The 22,401-nt window shown below is 39.3% G+C and overlaps 1 protein-coding gene across 13 annotated transcripts in view; it reads right to left on the bottom strand.

The window, feature by feature from the left end:
• The window catches only part of SAMD8 (sterile alpha motif domain containing 8), a 59,351-nt gene extending 38,546 nt beyond the window's left edge, over positions 1-20,805 (bottom strand). For 5 of the 13 annotated variants that reach the window (XR_014828170.1, XR_014828172.1, XM_005671120.4 and 2 more), the window contains exon 1: positions 20,572-20,805. Coding sequence is in view for 6 of the 13 variants with exons in the window: in XM_005671120.4 (XP_005671177.1) it covers positions 20,572-20,745 (174 nt within the window). In the remaining 7 variants the exon portion in view is untranslated. Of the gene's footprint in view, positions 1-20,518 lie in introns of all 13 variants that reach the window. The other 8 variants (XR_014828173.1, XM_013983361.3, XM_084997394.1 and 5 more) reach the window with 2 other exon arrangements.
• Positions 20,806-22,401: the final 1,596 nt, after the last annotated feature.

Genomic DNA, 22,401 nt, shown 5'->3' with positions numbered 1-22,401 from the left:
AGCAAACTATGAATAGAGAGAAACTTAATCAAGTTGATTAAGGGTATCTTTAAAAAAATCTATAGTTAACATCATCCTTAATGATGAAAGACTGAATGCTTCCCCCCTAATATCAGGAACAAGACAGTCTACTCTCACCATTTCTATAAAACACTGGATAATCTAGCCAGTAGAATAAGGCAGCACAAAGAAATAAAAGGCATACAGTTTAAAAAGGAACAAAACCGCACTTGTTCAGATTCAATGGAATCTACATACAGACACACTCATACAAGCTATTAGAACCAATAAATTAGGAGTTCCTGTCGTGGCGCAGTGGTTAAAGTGGTTAACGAATCCGACTAGGAACCATGAGGTTGCGGGTTCGGTCCCTGCCCTTGCTCAGTGGGTTAACGATCCGGCGTTGCCGTGAGCTGTGGTGTAGGTTGCAGACGCGGCTCGGATCCCACGTTGCTGTGGCTCTGGCGTAGGCCGGTGGCTACAGCTCCGATTAGACCCCTAGCCTGGGAACCTCCATATGCTGCGGGAGCGGCCCAAGAAATAGCAACAACAACAATAACAACAACAACAACAAAGACAAAAAAAAAAAAAAAAAAAAGAACCAATAAATTAGTTTAGCAAGATTGCTGAATATCGACACACAAAAACCAATTATATTTCTATATATTAGCAATAAACAATCAAAAATTGAAATTCATAAAACAATGTCATTTACAACAGTATTAATAAATATAAAATACCAAAGGATAAATCTGACCAAACATATGAAAGATTTGTATACTAAAAACTATAAAACATTGCTAAGAGAAATTAAAAATTTAAATAGATAATGAGACATGGGTGGGTCAGAAGACTCAATATTTTTAAGAAGTAAAATAATACTCATATTTTATGGCAAGACAAGAAAAAAAATTTTTTATTTTATTTTATTTTATTTTTTGGTCTTTTTGTCTTTTTGCCATTTCTTGGGCCGCTCCCGCGGCATATGGAGGTTCCCAGGCTAGGGGTCAAATCGGAGCTGCAGCTGCCAGCCTACGCCAGAGCCACAGCGACGCAGGATCTGAGCCGCGTCTGCGACCTACACCACAGCTCACGGCAACGCCGGAACCTTGACCCACTGAGCAAGGGCAGGGATCGAACCCGCAACCTCATGGTTCCTAGTCGGATTCGTTAACCACTGCGCCACGACGGGAACTCCAAGAAAAATTTAAACATAAAAATTCTTCTCTGCCTTTTTGCCTCCTCTCTCCCCACTACTGTGCATTGTGTATCTGCATTATGCATCAACTAAACCTCCCCCAGTGGCAGAAATACCTGCTCAGCCATAAAAAGCAACATGTTCCTAGCACCAACAAGACAACTCCTTAAAAGATAACATTCCTTCTTGATCTTGTAAGAGGGCCATATGACCTTGGATCTGGATTGTGTAAAGTGTCAACAATAACTCATTTAATGTATAGCCCTCTGCCTCAAAAAATTTAAATAACTATGCCTTGACTTCTAATGGACAACGCTTGGAGTTTTCTGAGATGCTGTTCCCAGGTTATAATCCTAAATTTGGCTCAAATAAAATTTTCCATTTCTTTCTTATATTAACTGATTCGTTTTTTTGCCAACATGTCAATTCATCTCAAATTTGACCTATATATTCAATGCAATCCCAATCAAAATCCCAAGAGACATTTTTTTTAGATATTGACAAATTTACTTCAAAAGTTCTATGGAACTGCAAAGAACCCAGAAGAACCAAAACAACCTAGAAAAAGAACAAGATTAGATGGCTAACCAAGACTTATCATACATTATTGTTTTTGACAGCTGTGTAACAAATTACCATAAACTTAGTGGCCACTAGCATTCAGAGCCTTCTCTTATTCTGAAAATCAGCAGCTTCTTCCGTGTTGATTCCCCCTTGTACTTAGAATCTCTTTCTCCAGGAAAAAGCCAGTCCTTTTTAAAGGGCTAGCTGATTAGGTCAGGTCCACTGACGATAATCTCCCTTTCTTAGTCAACTATGCCATATGATATAACATAACTGCAGTAATAACCAACCATATTTACAGGTTCTTCCCACTATACAAAGGTCATTGGAAGATTTTAGAATTCCATACTACCCTAATCAAGATAAAGTGTTACTGGTGTAAAGATAAACAAACCAACACAGCAGAAAAGACTGGAACAGAACAGACTCTAGAAACAAACCTACATATATATGGATATCTGATTTTCTACAAATGTGCAAAGGCAATTCAGTGGAATGGTATCAAATGGTATCAGAACAAATGAATATTCATATACAGAAAACATTAATTCTTAACTTGCACCATATATAAAAACTAACTTGGATTGAATCATGGACCTAATGTTTCTAAAACTAGAAAAGCTCTAGGGGGTTTCCATTGTCACTCAGTGGTTAACAACTCAACTAGCATCCATGAGGATGCCAGTTCCATCCCTGGCCTCGCTCAGTGGGTTAAGGATCTGGCATTGCCATGAGCTGTGGTGTAAGGCGCAGACGGGGCTTGGATCCCACGTTGCTGTGGCTCTGGCATAGGCCAGTGGCTACAGCTCCAATTGGACCCTTAGCCTGGGAACCACCATATGCCGTGGGTGGGGCCCTAAAAAAAAAGACAAAAAGACAAAAAACAGAAAAGTTTTAAAAGATAACACAGGAGAAAATCTTTCTGATCTTAGGTTAGGTAAAGATTTCTTAGATATGACACCAAAAGCAAAATATATAAAAGAACAAATTGATAAACTGGACTTAATTTGTCTAGGTAGATGACTGAAGGACTTTTATGGTTTTTCATCTACAAATTTCTGCACAGTTTGGATCTTTTAAAGTAACATATTTCTATAATAAAAAGAAAAATACCTAAAAGCAAAATGTATCTGCTGAATAATATTTAAAATATAATTGTTACATTACTGCCCCAGGGAACTATTGTTTATAATTTTTTATTTATCCTTCACACATAGAATTTTCTATAGAGAAATCATATCACAGGTAATTCTGTACCATTTTACTTAACATTACTGCATGAGTCCTGTCTAATGCTATCAAACTATCCTTTGAAAAGGACATTTAATTGTATGGCTATACAAGAAATTATCCATTTCCCCACTGTTGGTAACCATTCATAGTTTTACTACTATTACAAACAGTACTGAAGTGACTTAGGTTAGATTTCTAGAAGTGTAATAATAACATCAAAAAAAACTGAGGTGTTATTTAGACACTATCACTCCCAGGTATGTCACTGAAGTTTGATCCATGTCAAAAAGCACTGCATGCAAAGCATGGTACTTGTCCAAAATGTTAACTGGTATGTAAAGGAAACATTCCAATTTCAGATAAGATTTAAAAGTTTATTTTGAAATCAGTGAGCAATTTAAAAATTACTTAGTTATCAAAGATCAATATTCTATTATCAAGGCACTGAGTGAATAGTCCACTCACGCAGAATCTTACCATCAATAGGCATTAATCAAACTTAGTTCCAAGTCATAGATAACATAAAGCAACTGACTGTTCTGTACAAAGTGGAACAAAAGATATCTTATCTTTTGGGTGGAGTCATGAGAAATTTCTGAAAACTATTAAAAGATACAATTTTTAGCACATCAACTCTCTCATTTACTAGCAAATTTATTTTTCTCTCCACATTTAGTTCATAATAATTAGAGATTTGAGCTGCCTGACGCAAAAGAGCTCAGTGTATTTCCTATGATCTTATCTTCATACTTAATGAAAACAGTTTATTAACACAAGAACTTTAAATCTGGTGTTCCTTAACAGTAGCATAGCTATTTTTTAATCAATGAGCCTTTAGCGCATTCCATTGGAGTGACTCAAATCTCTTCACAATATAAATAACTCAGTTATTTACCCACCATATTAAAACTGCAAATAGGTTTAACAAACTAAATACAATCAGCCTAGAACTGCACTATTGAAAGATAGTGACTATTGGAGTTCCCTTCGTGGCACAGTGGAAACAAATCCAACTAGGAACCATGAGGTTGCAGGTTTGATCCCTGGCCTCACTCAGTGGGTTAAGGATCCAGCATTGCTGTGAGCGGTGGTGTAGATTGCAGATGCAGCTTGGATCTGGCATTGCTGTGGCTATGGCGTAGGTTGGCAGCAACAGCTCTGATTAGACCCATAGACTGGGAACCTCCATATGCCGTGGGTGCGGCCCTAAAAAGACAAAAGACAAAAAAAAAAAAAGGAAAGAAAGACAGTTACTATTAACAAACTCTCCCTATCCTGCCCCCCTGTCCTCTGTGAGTGACCAGCTGCAGGACAATGTGGCCACTACTGAAAATGATGACTTGACTACAAAGAGTATTACCATCTATGAATCACCACTGACTCAGTCTCTGTGACAAATATGATGAACTGGCACTCAGCGTCCCTTTCAATCTCCCTTTAGTTGTTTTCTGCTACTAAAGAGGTTGAAACGCTAAAAATTATTCCTCAGGATCCACTGCAACTAGGGTTCTAAAACTGAATTAGATTCAGCCAACTAGATGCTCTGACATGAGATGCGGAAAACAGAAAGTGAAGTAAGGGCCATTTTCCTCAAGATTTTGCTATCCACAAGACTATGAAAATGCTGGTTGTGTGTGTGTGTGCATGTAATTCTCCAGTTTTCAGTCACTAACTTTGTGTCAGAAAGCAAGTGTAATTGTAGAGTGGCAGTACTGGCCTGTATTACAGGTAAAATGATATGTTCTCTGTGCATGTGTTAAGCTATATGTAACAGAAAATGTACTATTTTAACTATTTTAAGTGTACAGTTCAGTGGTATTAAGTACATTTACATTGTCATGCAATCATTACCACCATCCATTTTCAGATCTCACTCATTATTCCAAAAGGAAACTCCATAGTCATTAAACAGTAATTTCCCCATTGTCCCCTCCCCCCAGCCGCTGTCAATCACTATTCTACTTTCTATCTATGAATCTGACTATTCTAGATACCTCATGTGAGTGGAATCCTATATTTGTCTTTTTGTGTCTGGCTTATTTTCCTTAGCATAATGTCCTCAAGGTTCACCCATGTTGCAGCATGTATGAGAACTTCTCTTCTTTAAAGGCTAAACAATATTCCATTGTGTGTGAGTGTGAGCGTGTATGTATAACACATTTGTTTATTTATCCATCAAAAGGCACTTGGGTTGCTTCTAACTTTTGACTATTGTGAATAATGTTGCTATGAACATGGGTATACAAATATCTGCTCAAGTCCTGCTTTCACTTCTTTTGAGTATATATCCAGAAGTGGAATTGCTGGGTCATCTGGTAACTAATTTTTTTCAGGAATCGCTACACTATTTTCAAAGTAGTTGTATCATTTTACATTCCCACTAACAACACGCAAGTGTTCTAATTTTTCCATATCCTTACCAGCACTTGTTATTTTTTGGTTTTTATTTTATTTTTTTGTCTTTTTGCCTTTTCTAGGGCTGCACACGCGGCATATGGAGGTTCCCAGGCTAGGAGTCGAATCGGAGCTGTAGCCACCGGCCTACGCCAGAGCCACAGCAACGCGGGGCCAGAGCCACAGCAACACAGGATCTGAGCCGCATCTGCTACCTACACAACAGCTCACGGCAACGCCGGATCCTTAACCCACTGAGCAAGGCCAGGGATCAAACCTGCAACCTCATGGTTCCTAGTCAGATTTGTTAACCACTGCACCACGACGGGAACTCCTGGTTTTTATTTTTAATAGCAGTCATCCTAACGGGTGTGATGTGCTATCTTATTGCGGTTCTGATTCAATTTCCATAATGATTAGTGATGGTAAGTACCTTTTCATGTGCTTTCTGGGTATTTGTACATCTTCTTCAGAGAAATGACTATTCAAGGAATTCCCATTGTGGTGCAGTGTTAACAAACCCGACTAGTATCCATAAAGGTTGCTGGTTCGATCCCTGGCCTTTCTCAGTGGGTAAAAGCTGCAATGCAGGTTGCAGATGTGGCTCAGATCTGGCATTGCTGTGTCTGTGGTGTAGGCTGGCAGCTGTAGCTCTGATTCGACCCCTCACCTGGGAACTGCCAATATGCCACAGGTGCAGCCATAAAACACCCACAAAAAAAGAGGGGGATAGAGAGAGAGATGCCTATTCAAGTCCCTTGCCCATTTTAAAATCAGTTCTCATTATTCATGAAGTATATTTTTCTTCTTTTTTTTTTTCCTTCAGGGCCCACCTGCGGCTAAGGGTTTCATCAGAGCTACAGCTGCCAGCCACAGCCACAGCCACACCAGATCCAAGCTGCGTCTGCAACCTGCACCACAGCTCACGGCAATGCTGGCTCTTTAACCCACTGAGAAAGGCCAGGGATTGAACCTGCATCCTCATGGGTACTAGTTAGATTTGTTTCCACTAAGCCACAATGGGAACTTCTTTATATGGCATATTATTAAATTAATAGTTCCATGCTGGCCTTCTAATACCCTAACCCTCTGCTGACTGTGGCAAAGGTGGACTCCTCTAGCATACTAAGTCAAATCTTGTTCTAGAAGTCATTCCTAGCAGCCCAGTCCAGAGCCTGGAGTAGCTGTCTCTTATAACTGAAACCTGACTGACTATACCAATTAAAGCCCTGGGTCTTTCAAGTTGTCATCTTTCAAAGCAAGTGAAGTTAAATACTTCAAGTTTTCTCATAAGGTCCACATTCTGGTACAATTCTAGAGAAGGCAAATAATTATAAGTTGTTTCTTTTAATTTCCTGGGAAATTAAACAGGATATGGTTTTATCTACCCTTCTCATTAAATATATAACTCCTGCATTATCTATGAACTGAATGACACGTTTTATTACAATAAGCTGCTCAATTACTTTTTAACCAAGCACACTGCGTCAGTACAAAAAAGACTTGAGTAGTAAAATGTTCCATTAAAAAATTAAAAAAAACAAATGCTCTGATTTGGTCATTTCATCTATTAATTAGGTTCAACAGTATCAAGAATAAGAGAGTAGGAGTTCCCATCGTGGCACAGTGGTTAACGAATCCGACTAGGAACCATGAGGTTGCGGGTTCGGTCCCTGCCCTTGCTCAGTGGGTTAACGATCCGGCGTTGCCGTGAGCTGTGGTGTAGGTTGCAGACGCGGCTTGGATCCCGCGTTGCTGTGGCTCTGGCGTAGGCCGGTGGCTACAGCTCCGATTTGACCCCTAGCCCGGGAACCTCCATATGCCGCAGAAGCGGCCCAAAGAAATAGCAAAAAGACAAAAAAAAAAAAAAAAATTAAAAAAAAAAAAAAAGAATAAGAGAGTAGACCAACACCACACTACAAATTAAAGAAATGGGGAGAAAAAGGAAAATAAGAATGTTTTTAGTAAATAAAAAAGAAGTATCTAACACCTAGAGCAGTAGGAGAGCTTAGAGGATTTTCATTTGTTAGGTTGCTTTTGTTTTATTTTTATAGAAGACATTAGGGATTACTAAGAATATTACTAAGGTCTGTATGATTAGCACATAGGTTCTCAGTGAACATTATTAAATGAACGTGCAAAGAAGCAGTAGCAATCAAAACGAATGAATAACTCAATTCCCCAAAGCCCTTTTAAATAAAGTCATTAACAGTTAAGACAAAACCCTGCCTTTAGACTGGTTATTTCTTAAGAGTATATACCCTTAAGGTTAAAAAAAATTCCTTTTACTTATGAATATTTTAATTATAAATTTTATTACAAATTCTTCAGGGTTTTATATCAACAAGTTTTATATCAACAAATTTAGAATGTCTAACTCTCAAAAGACAACCTCTAGTCACTAACTCGGTAAATTCACAAGGAATCAGGATGTGGTATTCAGCCTTGAAGGTTCACAAGTTGACCTTGTCGGTACCCCGGAGTTGATCAAACCAAGACAGACCAAGAGAAAACTCACAAGGTACTCAAAGATAAACTAGAATGCCAATACTAGTCACTAACGTATCTAGAATGAATGCTCAATCTAGAATGCTCGAACATCTTATCTCAGGCACACTCTTTTACAATTTGGACATACCTAGGACAGTGTCTTAGTAAGCAGAATGTTACTTGCAGAGTGAGTAATCAGAGCAAAAGAGAAGTAGATAATCTTAAGTAAAATTTAATACAGACTTTTATGAGACCTAATGAAACATATGTGCCACACGGAGAGTATCTGTCTAGAAAAGGTTGTTCCCATCTTCCAGTCTGTCTTCTGTCTCCTACACAGTGCAGGATATAAAGAGCCAGTTCTCTATGACTCCTCCCCCTTGCCTATGCTCTAAGGAAACTACATATACAAAGGCTTTCAATCCGGGCTACACATTAGAATAATGTGAAATTTTAAAACATGCCTGTACCAAATCCCACGCATTAACACCATTTTGATTCAGTCAGAATCTCTCAGGGAATAGGAGCTTTACATTTATATATTTTGAAGAGCTCTCCAAGTGATTCTGATACATACTGAGAGTTTCAAAGCATGATATTAGCCCAAATTCTTGTTCATCCACTTATGGCTTTAATTTTTGAGATTACTTTGCACACATCTTATTTCATCTATTAAACGCAGATTTTATGTTGAGCTGTTGTCTCTCCTATCTTATAATCTACATGATACAACTGAATATAGTTAAATATATACACAGAGGAAAAGAAATATCACACTCTAGGGTTGACTGATGATATATTACATTAAAAATAAGACTGTGGGAGTTCCCATCGCGTTTCAGTGGCTAACGAATCCGACTAGGAACCATGAGGTTGCTGGTTCGATCCCTGGCCTTGCTCAGTGGGTTAAGGATCCGGCGTCGCCATGAGCTGTGGTGTAGGTTGCAGACTCGGCTCAGACCCCGAGTTGCTTTGTCTCTGGTGTAGGCTGGCGGCTATAGCTCCGATTCGACCCCTAGCCTGGGAATCTCCATATGCTGCAGGAGCAGCCCTAGAAAAGGCAAAAAGACAAAAAATAAAAAAACAAAACAAAACAAAAAAAAACCCCAGCCTGTTTATAATACCAAAATCTAATATGCAGAAAACAGAATTTTTATTATAATCAAATTTATCCATAACTTACACATTTCTGGTAATTATAAGAATAAAAAACAAATGGATTTTCAAAATACAAGAATTTTAAGACTCTATAATATTTTTAAAATCTCGAGTAGGATTTAATAGCTTTATTTTCAACCTGTCCTTTAGATACAAGGAAAAGTAGCATGATGTGGTGGGAAGCACTGAATCAGTTGTCAAAATGCTTGGATTTTAATTTCAACATCCCTAATAACTCTTTTGGTGATTTAAAAATAATCTAAACTTCTTGGCACTTCAATACCCTAATGTGTAAAATGAGTAAGGAAAGAAAGAGTTAACATAAGAAAACTAACACTTATGAACACCTGCTACAGGTCAGACACTGTAGAGGGTGATTTCACATCTGATTTCATTTGTCTTCTTTCTCCTCCTCTTTTTTGTCTCCTCCTCCATCATGTCTATCACAATTCCTGCTTCATCTTTGCCTAGTTGCTCTGGGGGCTCTGCCTGCCTGGACCTGTTTTACCATTTTCTACTTCTTGAGACCTCCAAGTTCTCTTCAAAGTAACAGATTATGAGATAAATACAAAACAGTAACAACAATAACAGCAGGGGCCATGTTTATTGAGTGCTCAGGTACTATTCTAAGCACTTCTCTGTAAAACTGTAAATATTAATTCTCGCAACAGTTTTATGAGTTAGATGTTACTATTATCTCTCCTTTACAGATGAGACAACAAAGACAGAAAATTTAAGTGACCAAAGTCCTACTGGAAACTGACAAGATTCAAATTCAGGATTCAAACATTTCAAAACACTTGCTTTATACATATACACATACATTGCTAAACCATTCGACAGAGAAGACATTAAGATATTTATCATCAATACTTCAGCATCCATCTTCTAATAATAACTTCCTATACAAGAATAATACTTGTTACCACATCTAAGAAAATTAACTGATTAATGTCACCCCCCAACTGTCCCAACAATGTATTTTTGTCTGTTTTCCTCTAAAATAATAAGGATTCAATTTGGGTTCATGCACTGCATTGGCTCATCTCTTTTCTTCTGTCTCTTTTAGTCTAGAAGAGTGCCCCCTCTTTTAGGGGTCAGAGGGAGAGGGGTTGAGTTCAGGGAAGTTCTTTTGTAGACTGACCTACATTCTAGATTTGCCTCATTGTTTCATTATTTTCTCTTCTTTTAATTTTGTTTTGGCCAAGCCCACAGCATGTGGAAGTCTCTGGACCAGGGATGGAACCCAATTGCTGCAGTGACAAGACTGGATCCTTAACCCACTGAGCCACAAGAGAACTCAGTTATTTTCTCTAGTCCTAATCACAATACTCTGATGTCAGAGGTTAAAACCTGCTAAAATTAGCACATATCTCTAACAACAGTAAGGATTCATTTAACTCTTCAGATGGCACTGGGGATGTTTCCTAACCATTAATCTTTACCTACTATATGCCTAAGGGTGTAAAAACAAACTATTTTCTAGTATCCCTAAGACTTTCCTTCTTCTACATAGATGACAAATTTAAATCTGAATATGTCAAATAAGAATAGTTAATCATTTTAACTTTAAAGAAGTCCAAAAAAAGAAAAAACAAATAGCTTCAGAATAAGAAAGGCGCACTAAAAACAAGATCCAGATGATTTCTAGGTGACTTATAGTATAGAAAAGAATTATGGAGGAGGCGTTTCTGTTGTGGCCCAGTGGGTCAAAAATCCAACTGGTATCCATGAGGATGTGGGCTCAATCCCTGACTTCATTCAGTGGGTTAAGGATCTGATGCTGCTGAGATCTGTGATGCAGGTGGCAGATGAGGCTTGGATCTGGTGTTGGTGTGGCTCTGGTATAGGCCGGCAGCTGCAGCTCTGATTTGACCTCTAGACTGGGAACTTCCATATGCTGCAGGTACAACCCTTAAAAAAAAAAGAATTATGGAGGAAAGTAGAGCTTTTAATTATAAAAGTGTCAATTTTTGTTAAAAGCTCCTTTTGCAGATAAAAACAACACATTTTTCTCAATGTCTGTCTAGAAATCTGTGCTATTCAGGTACTAAAACCAGGCAAATGCACATATTAAAAGCAATACAGGGAGTTCCCGTCGTGGCGCAGTGGTTAACAAATCCGAATAGGAACCATGAGGTTGCGGGTTCCGTCCCTGCCCTTGCTCAGTGGGTTAACGATCCGGCGTTGCCGTGAGCTGTGGTGTAGGTCGCAGACGCGGCTCGGATCCCGTGTTGCTGTGGCTCTGGTGTAGGCTAGTGGCTACAGCTCCGATTCAACCCCTAGCCTGGGAACCTCCATATGCCGTGGGAGCGGCCCAAGAAATAGCAACAACAACAACAACAAAAGACAAAAAATAAAAAAAATAAAAAAATAAAAAATAAAAAAAAATAAAAAAAAGCAATACAAATAGCTAGATAAAAAGCAAATCTTTCCATTTCAGGCTTATGACTATTAATTTCCCTTAAACTTTGTAACCACCATCAGGTCACCAGCCCAGTAGCCCTGTATACACTCCCAAACAATAACTCTCTTCTTCCCACACCTCCTCCATGGTAACCACAAATCCCTATTCTATTTGTGATAATCCTTTGTTTTTCTTTACAGTTTTATTATCTAAGACTGATCCTAAACAATACAGCTTCAACTGCCTTTGCATTTTACATGAATGGAATATCATATGTATCCTTAAAGTCTTATACAAGAATAGACTGCAGAATTTACCTGCAATTAGGAAAAAAAAAAAAATCTAAACCAGATTACTCCTGGAAAAACTTTAGAGGACTATTACATTGATAAAAACAGACTTAAGATTCAAAATAATATAGGAAATGTTAAGAAGTCATTTTAATTTGTCCATGAAGACAAAACAAAGATTTATCACCTAGAAAGAGTTAACTGCACAATAGGAAAGCATAACCCACCAGAACTAATAAAGTTTGTTATTATATCCTTCAAGTGAAGAAGATAAAGTGCACACTGTTCCTTAGTGTGAACTAATTAATCTTTTCTGAGCTAAAAAGTCCCAGGAGGATTTTTTATTTAACTTCTGTATGACGAGCACAACAAGGTATGGTATTGGAATACATCCATCAATGGGATGGAAATACAGTGGGCAAGATGTTCAGGTACAAGATACGTGATGTCTGCAGTGTTGTTCTTTAAAAAGAATATACAACTGACCCTTGAACAACACAGGGGTTAACCCCCGCCCCTTCCTTGAAAATCCACATGTAACCTATAGTTAGCTCTCTACAGGCAGCTCTTTCATACCCACGATTCTGTATCCAGGGATTTGACCTTCTGTGGATTGTGCAGTACTGTAGTATTTATTACTGAAAAAATCCACAAATAAGTGGTTCTACACAATTCAAATCCATGTTGTTCAAGGGTCAACTGTATATGCCAACTTCCACACTCTAATTCCAAACTGTGTTTACTGCATTTTGAGGAAATAACAAAAGGCAATAATTAGATTAACATTTATAAAGTGCCAGCATGATCTGTTTTACTTACATGCCAAAATAATCCTCCAAACAACTATATAAATAGGTATTATTATCTTGCTCATTTTACAGATAACTGAAACATACAGGTTAAGTAACGTGTCCCAGAAAACTTGTACTGGTAATTAGGACAAACAAGTTTTAAACCTTGACAATCTCATCTCAAAGTTTATGTTCTTACTCAGTAAACTACTCCACTTCACTCGAGCTGAGGGCGCTTGTACTTCCATAAGTACAACATAAATAGTATTTAACATAAATATTAAATATTTTCTAGTCATCAGTAGAAAAATTGGTCAAAGGTCTTCAGTTACATTAAAGATTACAGTGATGAGGGAGTTCCCGTCATAGCACAGTGATAGCAAACCTGACTAGTATCCATGAGGATGCGGGTTCCATCCCTGGCCTCGCTCAGTGGGTTAAGGATCTGGCAATGCCATGAGCTGTGGTGTAGGTCACAGATGTGGCTCAGATCTGGAGTTGCTGTGGCTGTGGAGTAGGCCAGCAGCTACAGCTCCAACTGGACCCCTAGCCTGGGAACTTCCATAGGCCGCAGGTGTGGCCCTAAAAAAGCAAACAATTACATTCATGAGACTGCCTAATGGTGAAGGCTTTTTAATCACAAATTTTGCCCTGTTCAGTCTCAAGCATTTACTGTCTGCTGTATAGAGATGTCAGATAGTAAGGCACTGGGGATACAAAGTCTTAAGATGCCCTCTTGTTACATGTGTTCACCTATTAGACATTCACTGTGCACATAATATGTGAAGACACACTAGGTAATGGCATTTACTCAGATGAATCTGAAGCAGAGCCTGACCACAATGGTTTTATAGTCTAGAAAAGGATATTAAAGAAAACCATTTTTTAAAAAGGTAAAATAAATTACAGTTGCTAGTTCTTTACATATATTAGCTTTCTTAATCCTCAAAACAATACTAATAAAGTGGTTGCTTATGTAATTTGTTTAAAAGTTGGCAAGTTAAAAGAGTTGGAAAGAGAGGTTATTTCCAGTTGTTAAGATCAGAGAAGAGTTCTTGGAAGTGACATGTGAGCTGAGACTTCAGGAGAGATGAAATTGTGGGGAAAGATGGAGAAATAGGGAGTTCCCACTGTAGCTCAGCTCACCCATGAGGATATGGGTTCAATCTCTGGCCTCTCTCAGTGGGGTAAGGATCTGGCATTGCCATGAGCCGTAGTGTAGGTCGCAGACGCGGCTTGGATCTGGTGTTGCTGTGGCTGTGGCATAGACCAGAAGCTACAGCTCCGATTAGACCCCTAACCTATGAACTTCTATATGCTGTGGGTGCGACCCTAAAAAGACAAAAAAAAAAAAAAAAAAAAGAGAGAGAGAGAGAAATAAAAATACATCAGCAGAGGAAACTGCAGAAGCAAAGGCATGAGGACAGAAAACAATGGAGAAATGTTAGTATTTATAGGGCAAAAGGGAGTATTAGAAAATTAGGCTGAGAATTCTCTGGTGGTCTAGCAGTTAAGGATTCAGCATTGTCACTGCTATGGCTCGGGTGTGATCCCTGGCCTGGGAATTTCTGCATGCCTTGGGCATGACCAAAGTAAAAAGAACAAAGAAAATTAGGCTGAAAAAAATATATATTGAGGCCAGATAATGGAAACTTTTGTTAAGTGGAGGCTATTCTATAGATATTGAGGAGCCACTAGAGATTTCTGATCAAGAAGATGATATAATCAGGGTGTATTTTAGAAAGAATAATAATTGACAATGGAGTTCCTGCTGTGATGCAAGGGGACTGATGGTGTCTCTGCAGCAGGAGGGACAAGGGTTCAATTCCCAGCCCGACACTGTAGGTAAAGGATCAGGTGGGTGCCGCAGCTGTGGTGTAGGTTGCCTCGGATTCCATCCCTGGACCGGGAATTCCATATGCCATGGGTTGGCCAAAGAAACAAAACCAAAAAACAACCAACCAACCAACCAAACAAACAAACAAAAGAAAGAATAACTGTCAAAAGAGTGTAAAACAACTGTGAGGGTTAAAGCTAGGGTGAAAAGTAATGATAACATGTAAAAGACCTTTAAAGAAACATGTTATTAAAGAGGATTTACGATAAGCATGTGAAAAGATGTTCAGCACCACTAGCCACTAGGGAAATGCAAATTAAGACTATGATGAGGTATCACACCTATTAGAACAGCTTAAAGAAATTGTAGCGATAGGAAATGCTAGCAAGGATGCAGAGAAACTGGATCTCTCACATATTGCTGGTGGGAAAGTAAAATGGTATAGCCATGCTGGAAAATAGTTTGGCAACTTCTTAAAAAGCTGAACATAAACTTATCACCTAATCTATCAACTGTACTCCTGGGCAGTTATCCCAGAGAAATGAAAACTAATGTCCACACAAAAATCTGTACACAAATGTCCCTAGCTCCATTACTTGTAAGAGCTGACAAGTATAACAAAATATCCCACAATACATGAATAGTTAAACTATGATATACCCTTACCATGAAATACTACTCAGCAATAAAAGTAAATTATGGATACACACAACAGATGGGACTCAACAGCATCATGCTGAATGAAAACAGCCAATCTGAAAAGGTCATGTACTTATGATTCCATTTATATAACACACTCAAAATGACAAAATTATACTGGTAGGAAACAGATCAGTAGTTCCCAGAGGCTAGAGATAATAAACGTTGAGGGATGGGGGTAACCAAAGGGAGATCTTTGCAGTGATGGAATACTCCTTTATCTTGATTGGGACAATGGGTACACAAATCTACTCATGGTAATATGACACGCAACTATATACACATGTTGAGCCAATGTCAATTTCCTGGTCTTTATTTGGTACTATAATTATGCAAAATGTGACCACTGAAGGTACATGGGATCTTTCTGTACTGTATTTACAATTTCCTGTGAACTGAAAAGTATTTCAAAATAAAAAGTTAAAAAAATTTTAAGCAAAAAAAAATTTTTTAAAGGAGCAAAATGCCCTTAAAAATAGCACATAGCACATGGAGAATATCTATGTATTTAAAATAAATAAAATGTGAAAGTATTAATGGTTACTCCCCCAGTGGACTCAATGTTAATGTTAATATATAACCCTTGTGTTATATTAATGTCAATATATTTTCCTTAAGGCAATTATATATTACAGTTGTACTTGCACTAAAATAAGCATAAAGCCAACTTTACCTAATAAAGCTTAATTAATATGCACAAGAGAAACAAAGCATACCACTGAGCAGATCCATAAATCAGAGGAAAAAAGTAATTTTCATGGAAGCAAACCAAAATGTAGGAGGACAAGGTACTTTGGGCATTTAGCTCTCAGTTGGTAGTATTCAGACTATGCAGATTTTTTATTTTATTGAGCAAACAAAAAAAAAATTTTCTCTTATATATCAAAATTAAAGTGTACTTTTTCTTAGCACTGTTTCCAAAGTATCTATGAAACTGCTATAATTACAAAACAGTTTCAAAAAACCAGAAACATTTCCTACCATCCATTTCTGAAACTCTAGCAGTGATTTTTCTACTGTTTTGGTATGTCCCACTTATGAGCAGTAGAATTTGGGGCAGTGCAACTGAAACAAATTAAATTGCCTCAAGTTACATTATCATTCTCTTGGCTGCACTTTAGCCCTGGTACACTTTTTTTTTTTTTTTTTTTGCTGTGCAGACCATGCACTTACACTTTTATTTAAAAAAAAATGTGTCATATAAACGAAAGAACACAAACATTTTATGGTTCCAACTTGCCTTTAAACTAAAACTTCCACTATCAGCTTGTATCTAACCCTTAAATGACATTCAGAACTGTCTCAGTTCAATGAATAAGAATATAGGGAGTTCTTGTGCAGAACTTAAGCTGTGATGCAGCAGGTTAAGGATTTGGCATTGATTCTGTGGCTGTGAAGATTTGATTCCAGCCCAGTGGTTAAGAATCCAGTGTTGCTGCAGCAGTGGCATAGGACACAGTTGCAGCTTGGATTCAATACCTGGCCCAGGAACTTCCATACGATTTGGGTGCAGTCAAAAAAAAAAAAAGAATCTAATAGACAGTTTATAAAGAATCTAATAGACAGTTTATATCCTCACTCAGTTACAGTAAATGTTTCTACACAATGGTCAAAATACAGAGGTAAGTTTGATGAAGCATCCTTAATCTGGCTGCAAGCCAGAACACATTAGTAAAGAAGCCAAGTATACAAAATTTGAATTCTTATTCTAGTCACTAAAATAACATTTGGACAGGTTAGCAGAGGTTTGATAGGTTGACTGGTAAAAATATTTATTTTTATTTTTAAATATGCTACATATATCCCCAAATCAAATCAACATAATAGAAAATGAGAAACTGGCTCAAGACTTCAACTCCACTAGAACATTGTAGACATATTATGAATTTGAAGGCTTTTTTTTTTTTTTTTTTTTCTTGGCCACGCTCTCAGCATGTGGAAGTTCTCAAGCTAGGGATCAAACCTGTACCACAGCAGCAACCCAAGCCACGGCAGGGACAATATCAGATCCTTAACCCACTGTGCCACAGGAGAACTCCTGGCGCCAAACTTTAATGTATGGTTATGGCAATCTTTGACTTTCATGCCAATATTATATTGATAAAGCTGATCTAGATTTACTTTAGTTTCAGAGTGCCAAACCAAAACCAATTTGCAGGCATTTCCAATATCTCAGTGAGATATTTTAATATACAGTTTAACTTACAGGATGACCCTAAATTAGCAGAATTCATGGTCCTCTCCTCCTACTAAAACACCCGTCAAGAATTTTCAAAGAACAGAAATGAGGTCAAGATAACAGATACATCACCACCTCTTTTTGTCCTCTGTCACAATTCAAAAGCTAATCTAAATGCACAATACAAATTCAAGACAGGAGTTCCTGTTGTTGTGCAGGGGGTTAGGATCCAGTGCTGTCCAGCTGTGGCCTAGAATGCAATTGTGCCTTAGATTTGATCCCTGGCCCAGAAAGTTCCATATGCAGAGGGTGCAGCCAATAAAAAAGAAGAAAAAAAAAAAATCAAGACAAATATAAGTCTCGGCCTCCACAACATTCTTTCAAGGTACACATCAGAAAACATTATTTTGTTCTGAAACATGGTGCTGAAATATTATAACCAAGTTTTCCTAGCTTTTACCACCATAAGCAAAAGCCAAGATATACTCACATTATGTTACAATCTGCGGTGAAGTGACTGTATTACTAGTAAGGCCCAGTGTGCAGTGAAGTAATAAAACACTTCCGATATGGAAGCGTGAAGTCAAGACTCAAGAGGGTTAGGCTTAAAGGTCCAGTGATGATGGTGCTATGTGTATAAGAGGAGAGGGCGCAGGTCTGTTACAAATCCACGTTCCAATATTCAAATGGCAAATTACCAGACAGTGACAAAGGCAGCATGTAAACACTGAAATGCTTTCCCAGAGAGCCTGGCCCATGCTCTTCTATATTTAGTTAACCTCTTGATTTCTCAAAGTCAAGAGAACAATAAGACCTAAAGTAAGAATCACTGTCATGATTAACATCCTAATATCACATCAGGCCTGGAGGTAAGAATTTTGAAAGAAGAGCTAGTTAATATGGTCATTCTTATAAGATAAAATAATAATATTCATTAGAACATCTGTGATTCAATAGTTTCTCAAAAACAATGTTCAAATTTCAATTGAGAAAAAAACATGAAAATGTCTTTAAATCACCTATGTTGTAAAGTGCTGAAAAACTGTTGGAAGATCTAGTAATTAACAAAATAAAAATATTTACAAAACTTATGTGATGCGAAATCTTTGCAGAATGGAGAGGATGCTACTGCAATCAAAACTGATTTACCTAAATATGCCTGCATGTTCTGCCATCACTATAATGATGCCTTCTTCTGTAATAATGTAGATTTTCTTGCCTTAGAGAAACTGCTCTATCATAAAACTTACTTTCTTTATAACTAAGTGGCAGTAAAAACTGTCAAAGCAAAACAAAGACAAAATAACTATTATGCATAATAACATATTATTTACACAACTTCATCTAACAGTTTCTTTAATTTTGCAGTAACATTAAGATGTGTAACCTTAATAGAGAGTTCTTACATTTCAGTTCAGTTCAGCAATTTTTACACGCCAAGACTTATTTAGAGCTAAGTATGAAGATAGGTCTCTAGAGAATTTCAGCCTGGTGAGGGCAAACAAATAAAAACAAATAATAGTAATACTATGTATACTTCTTCAACTAAAAATTGTATAAATTTAAAGAAAAGAGAGTTAATCTTTTAACAGCTAAAAGCAAAGCAAAGAATTCATCTTCTCTTTGAAGAAATAATTATTAGCCCATAAGCATTTGAAGATAACAAAATCTATATACATAAATTAATTTAACAGCTTGCTGCAATCAGTAAATTATCATCTCCTGAAGATTAAACGGTAGATACCCATTTAGAGTAGGAATATTTGATTAAAAGATTGTTTTGAAATAGCAAACAACTTTGCAAACCTGTAACTGGATAAAAAGTTGTAAAAGTAAAACAAATGAGATGTGGCTAAACTCTTAACCACCATTTCAGGAAGCCACGTTATAACTTAACAATTACAAAAAGAAATTAATCTATTTCTACTAAAGAGAATATAAATCCTGCCATCATTATTTTTCTGGCACAATTATGGCTTTGGTGCTACGTCTTCTATGAAAGGCATCTGTGTACCCACCTATCTGCTGTGTTAACCGCCAACTACAAGATCCCCTTTATTTTTCTAGATAACTCTATTATTAACTATAAAATATTACTCATAAAATCGCTTCAAAATTACATTAATTTTAGTTCTGCAAATCCTTCAAAAGTACCGTTCCACTTTTCAAGAGATAACTCATTATGGGTGAGAGAAAGATCTGGTAGCCTCTTGAACTGTGGTGATTTCACACATAGTTTTATGTTCCTTTTCAACCTAGACATTTGCATTCACTATATTTTTACCCTGTGGCAAATATGCCTCAACTCAAGCTGCCAAAGTGAAACCAGTCAATACTGAGTATCAGTAAAATCGAAACGTTCAAATTCTTGTTTCAAATTTAAGCCTTTTCATTCTTTTTTTAAAGATCTACACTTGTCTAGTATTTAAGATATATTTTTTTTAAAATACAAAGAAAATCACACTATTACTGTTACAAGAAACCCAAATGCTTATCTTTATTTTCAGAATCTCTTTCACTCTTTTCCAAACTTCACTTCCTTTTCACTACTTCCCCTAGTCCTGTGGGCAAATCAGTGTTTTTAACACCACCCCTCCCACTTCATATTCTTAAAAAAGGATTCACTGTCCACAGACGAGAAAACCCCATTAACCAATTATATTACCCTAGTGATTCCCATGCTTTAAAAGACGCCTGTGAAAATGCCAAAATCCTAAATTAGGGCTCCCAAGGGCTCCTTTTCTTTCTTGAGCCCATTTCTCTTTTTCTGGTCTTTAAGGCCACCCGATAGCCCCTTCCTCTTCAAACCTAAATCCTTCCTCTAATGACCAGAACCCCCTTCGGTGCGCGATCTCGTCAGTCCCAAGCCATTTCCCTCTCCCTGGCCAGGTGACAACATCGACCCTGGTCCTGCTCCTGCTCCTCTCATCCCTCGGCCCCCACTGGCCAAATCCCAGAGCATCTCTTCCTCCCGTCCCACGTTCCTGCGGGACCCCTTGCGTATTCGCCCCTCGCCACCCGGCTTTCGAAAACCTCCAAGCCCCCAACTCTTCAAGGGCACCTCTCCCTCAGCTTCCCACTCCCTCTCACTCGCCCCTCGGCCTCTACTTAACACCCAGGCTCGGGTGTTAACCACTCCGGGCCTCGGCTCAACAACCTCCATTTCCCTCAGATTCCATTCTAGAGCTGACTCTCCAAGCTCCCTCAACCGCCTCTCGGGGCCCCTCGGGATCCCTGTCCACGGCAGCCCCCGGCTCCAACCCCGACTCCCCACTCACCCTTGGCTGCAGGCGCCCCCCAAACTCCCCTCTCCGCCTCAGCTCCCGCTCACCTCCGCGGCCCGAGTCAGGTTCCCCGGACCCACCTCCGAGTCGGCGTACCAGCCGTTGTCGGAGTCCGGCGCCCTCCGGGCCTCGCCGGAGTAAAACGCCTCGAGAGGCGGGGGCGGGGCTCGGGGAGGGGAGCCGGAATGGAGGCGGGGGCGGTAGCGGCTGCGCGCTGGCATCGCTCCGGCCCACCTCTCAGCCGCGCCGGCAGCCGCTCGAATCCGAACCGGAACTGCTTCTGGAGGAGGGGCCCTACCGGGGGAGGAGGAGCCCTGCCTGCGGGGCGGGGCCAAAACCGGAAGGGACACGGGGCTCAAGCTGTGCGCCAGGGAAGGGCGGAGGCGTGGAACCGCAGCAGGGAAACACAGGAGCGCGTGTCAGGCCCAGAGCCAAAGTGGGAGATGAGGGGCTAGTGGAGATGGGGCGAGGCCTATGGGGGTGGTAATAGGGTTCGGAGACAAGAGGAATTTATACCCTAATTCCTTTGGAGGAAGCCAGTTCCTCTCCAAGAGCTAACCTGCAGTCATCATTGTTATCATATACTGCCTCTGCTCTCTGACAGTCCCTATGCCAAATGCCGTATAAATATCTCACTTGCTCCTTGTGCCACCTCTATAGGGTATTACAACAAAGAAGGGCCAAGAAACTTGCCTGAGGTTGGGCAGTTAATATGTGCCAAAGCCAGTACTCCCACTCAAACCTAACTTTAGAACCTATGCTCCTCTCACTTTACTACCCCACCCTGAGGGAAGTCCCCAACCAAGGCCTAGCATTGGCATAAATCAAGTCCCAAACTACTTGCCACTTAGGCTCCAGCCCCTTCTTGGCCTTGCTTCCCTGGGTGGTGCAAGGCAGACTTCAGTGACTCCAATAGGGGTGGGGATAGGTTCTGGGGTTGAATGTGAGTTTGCATTGCTTCCATGGAATGCCCTGGTGTGGCCTTTACCCTCAAGCTGGACTCAAGGCCAAGTGCAGCTGGGACATTCCCCATTGCAGCTCTTACCCCTTTCAGCCCCATCAAGCCTTCATGAAGTCATCTTGGAAAGGGCAAGAGACCTCACTTCTTCAGCCCATAACTAGCTCTAGCAGAAGGACAGATATAGACCTTTCTCTGTTTCTGCTGTGGGGACAAAAGCCCTTATAGGCAGAAGAAGCTCCCTCCCACTCCAAAATCTTTCTGATGACTGCCCTTTGGCTCTTCAGAAAGTCTAGGGCAACATCCACCTCCCTTCTCCCTTTGGACATACATGGCGAATTTTAGCCTTCTCTTTTGAAAAACCAGCCATCTTCATAACAGAACCATTGTTCGAACCTTCTCCCACCAACCGTATGGGCACCCTTTAGAGGAGGCCCTCCATGCTCCTCTCCACATTTCTCTGACCCTATAACTCAGTAAACTTTCCTTAGGCTCTATAATCCAAAAGCTCATTCAACAGTACAGTTCCCATCTAGTTTGTGGCCCACCAAGACCTGAGGAACTTTTCCGATCATTCATCCTTGAAACCAACCACCTCCTCTGCACCCTGGATCTCTACTTTAACTCAGTTCTCAGAATCAAAGAGCCTTATGCAGGCTCTAAATCATCTTCTACGTGTTAGACACAGAATATCCTTTGTTTCATTTAATCCTCACAATTCTCTAAGGTAGGTATAATTATTCTTTAGAGATGAGGAAACTGAGGCTGAGAGGTAAAGTGACTTGCATAGTGACGTGTCTGATTCCATGTTGGCTTGGAATTTGGGGTTAGGGAGTGACTTGGGGAGGAAAATGTCCTGTTCTCTTTGGAGGCCCCTGTGACTTGCTGAGTCACTTGCTGCTGTCTCACCTGTCCCTGC

Source organism: Sus scrofa, chromosome 14, assembly GCF_054392235.1.
Source record: "Sus scrofa isolate SSC_HxYL_T2T_F1_AM1 chromosome 14, Sscrofa_HxYL_maternal_Yorkshire_Landrace_v2.0, whole genome shotgun sequence".
NCBI classification, from domain to species: domain Eukaryota; kingdom Metazoa; phylum Chordata; class Mammalia; order Artiodactyla; family Suidae; genus Sus; species Sus scrofa.
The sequence above is the reverse complement of the archived record's forward strand: the minus strand, read 5'-3'. Positions and strand labels throughout refer to the sequence as shown.